General features: G+C 41.0%; 1 protein-coding gene across 1 annotated transcript in view; it reads right to left on the bottom strand.

Moving 5' to 3' along the window:
• LOC105456731 overlaps nucleotides 1-1,277 on the bottom strand; it is a 5,611-nt gene extending 4,334 nt beyond the window's left edge. The window contains exons 1-2 of the mRNA XM_011700991.1: nucleotides 871-1,277; nucleotides 446-798 (exon numbers count right to left, since the gene is read on the bottom strand). Of these exons, the coding sequence (XP_011699293.1) occupies nucleotides 446-798; nucleotides 871-1,277 (760 nt within the window). The remainder of the gene's footprint in view (nucleotides 1-445; nucleotides 799-870) is intronic.
• Between the last annotated feature and the right edge of the window lie 908 nt (nucleotides 1,278-2,185).

Below are 2,185 nucleotides of genomic sequence, written 5' to 3'. Positions count from 1 at the left end.
AGATTTGACGCCAATTTGTCGAGACTGGAATTGAGAAATTTATATGAATCGATAAATCGCAATTTTATACAAATATTTCGATTCTTTTTATCTTCGGTGCTTCGAACATTTTTTGTAAACAATATATATATATTTTTTGTTATTGGAAGTAGTTCTACACGGCCCTTGTATGCTTCAGCTATTCCTTGATAACAAAATGCGCATCGTAGCCGGACAAATTGTGAAAAACTACTGGAATGCAATGCGAATCTTGGTAATTTAAGTTGCAATTTGAATGTGCCGGACCTCTATATCGCCCAGTCAAATGACAGTGATCGCGTACCCGCGAGTCGTCAGGCGCAAACGGCTTCTCGCAAACATGACAGTGTGTGGCGTTGTAAAATCTTTCCCAATCATTTTGCGTGAAATTTGCCATGGGTGCATTAGTGAATATAATAGATTTTACTTTGTGCTAAACATCTGAGTTTATCGGCGAACCATGCAACGCAATCTGTATCGCGACGAAACTGATACGTTGATAATGCGTCATTATACGAGCAGTGTACGTAATAATCTATGCTAAATACTTGATGATGCTGATATTTGTAGCTCGGTGGTTCCGGATGTCTCACTATTTTTGTCAGGATACATTCCAGGTCAGCGTACACGTCAAACGGGACACGTTCTTTCCTGCTGTAGTTGCTAAAACTCAGCCACTTGTCATCTTCACTCGGTAACCTGATCGCGCATTTGTTCATTTCCCTGCAGTCGACGGTGTGGACCTCCAACTTTTCGCTCGAACTAAAATAGTGCAGACATCTGAAAAAATTAATTTATTTCATTTTTCTTTTTTATTTCAAAAAATTTTTTTAAAGTTTTTATTATACATACCTATCGCAAATGTATTTCTTATTCTTCTTTTTGCTCAGTTGTGAGCTCACGAGGTGGGACAAATTCTTGATCCATGTGAAATGTCCCACATCATCTTTCTCCACGTACAGTAGATTGACATGCTTCTCCTTCTTCGTATCAGCAAGGCGAATCGGTAGGATCGATACTTGTTCCTTGTTCTCGATGGTATATACGTTGATGGAGATTGCGTTGAGGTTCTCGAATATTTTTATTTGACTTAACGTCATTGGAAATTCAATGTCGTTGAGATTTAACACAGATTTATATTGCGGATACGACGATTCCCGTTCCACATTACTTTTAGCTGGATATAGAGCGGCCACCACTGACCATGCGAAACATGCATTGTCCATAGATCGCACGTTCACGACCGCTTTCTTCGTCATAATTTCTCGCGGTAACTGGATATGACACCCCGCGTGCAAAGGATTAATCTTATTTATATTAACTAGCAAGTTCAATATACGCGATAATACCCACCCGCTGTCACGTTCTTGGAATTCTTTCAGCGACGCTAAGGTAGGCTCAACAATCGCGAATCGTATCACACGCGTAAATCGGAGCAAAGATAGAGTTCACAGTTTCTCGTAATAACACTTTTATTCTCACGTTTGTCACCCGTTACGAATTCGCTGTTAAATACGGTGTTTATCTTAATGTTATTATGTCTCTGCATAACATTTCGCACACGTTTGAGCACAATTTCTCGCGCATCTTCCAGAAACTGTCGAGGTTCAATGTGTCTGGAATTTATTACTGCACCGATCAGTATACGACTATTGAAAGCTGCATCTATCTCCACCTGAGTCCTGTACCGTATCCTGCGCCCACATGCACGAATTGTCCGCGCACCGCATCTTTCAAACTTTCGAGTTGCGCGATACGAGCGATGACAGATTGTCTCGCACCGATCGATAATCGCGGATTTCGACTCTGTTCATTGAGCGAATTGATGAATTCGTCGACACGCTCTTCCCACGTGATAAAGTCTTCTCGCGTAATCAGCCGGGTGGCTTGCTCGTCCAGATCTCGTATCGTTTGCTCCATGCTCCTTTGGCACGAATACACAAATATTTTGCAATGTCTTTCTCACTCTGTGCAAATAGGTCACATGTTACATGGCATTATTTGAAACAATGAGCATCCGCATTCCCAGCATGAATAACCATCGTGGAGTATAAATTCTTCGGCAGTGTGTTTTTGCAAGAAACGAAAATACGAAAATTGATTATTCCCTCTAATGAGCAACAATATCTTCATCTTCTTTGATGTCCATAGATCGGAAGAGCACACG

The sequence above is a fragment of the Wasmannia auropunctata genome, unplaced genomic scaffold, assembly GCF_000956235.1.
Source record: "Wasmannia auropunctata unplaced genomic scaffold, wasmannia.A_1.0 LD336106.1, whole genome shotgun sequence".
NCBI classification, from domain to species: domain Eukaryota; kingdom Metazoa; phylum Arthropoda; class Insecta; order Hymenoptera; family Formicidae; genus Wasmannia; species Wasmannia auropunctata.
The sequence above is the reverse complement of the archived record's forward strand: the minus strand, read 5'-3'. Positions and strand labels throughout refer to the sequence as shown.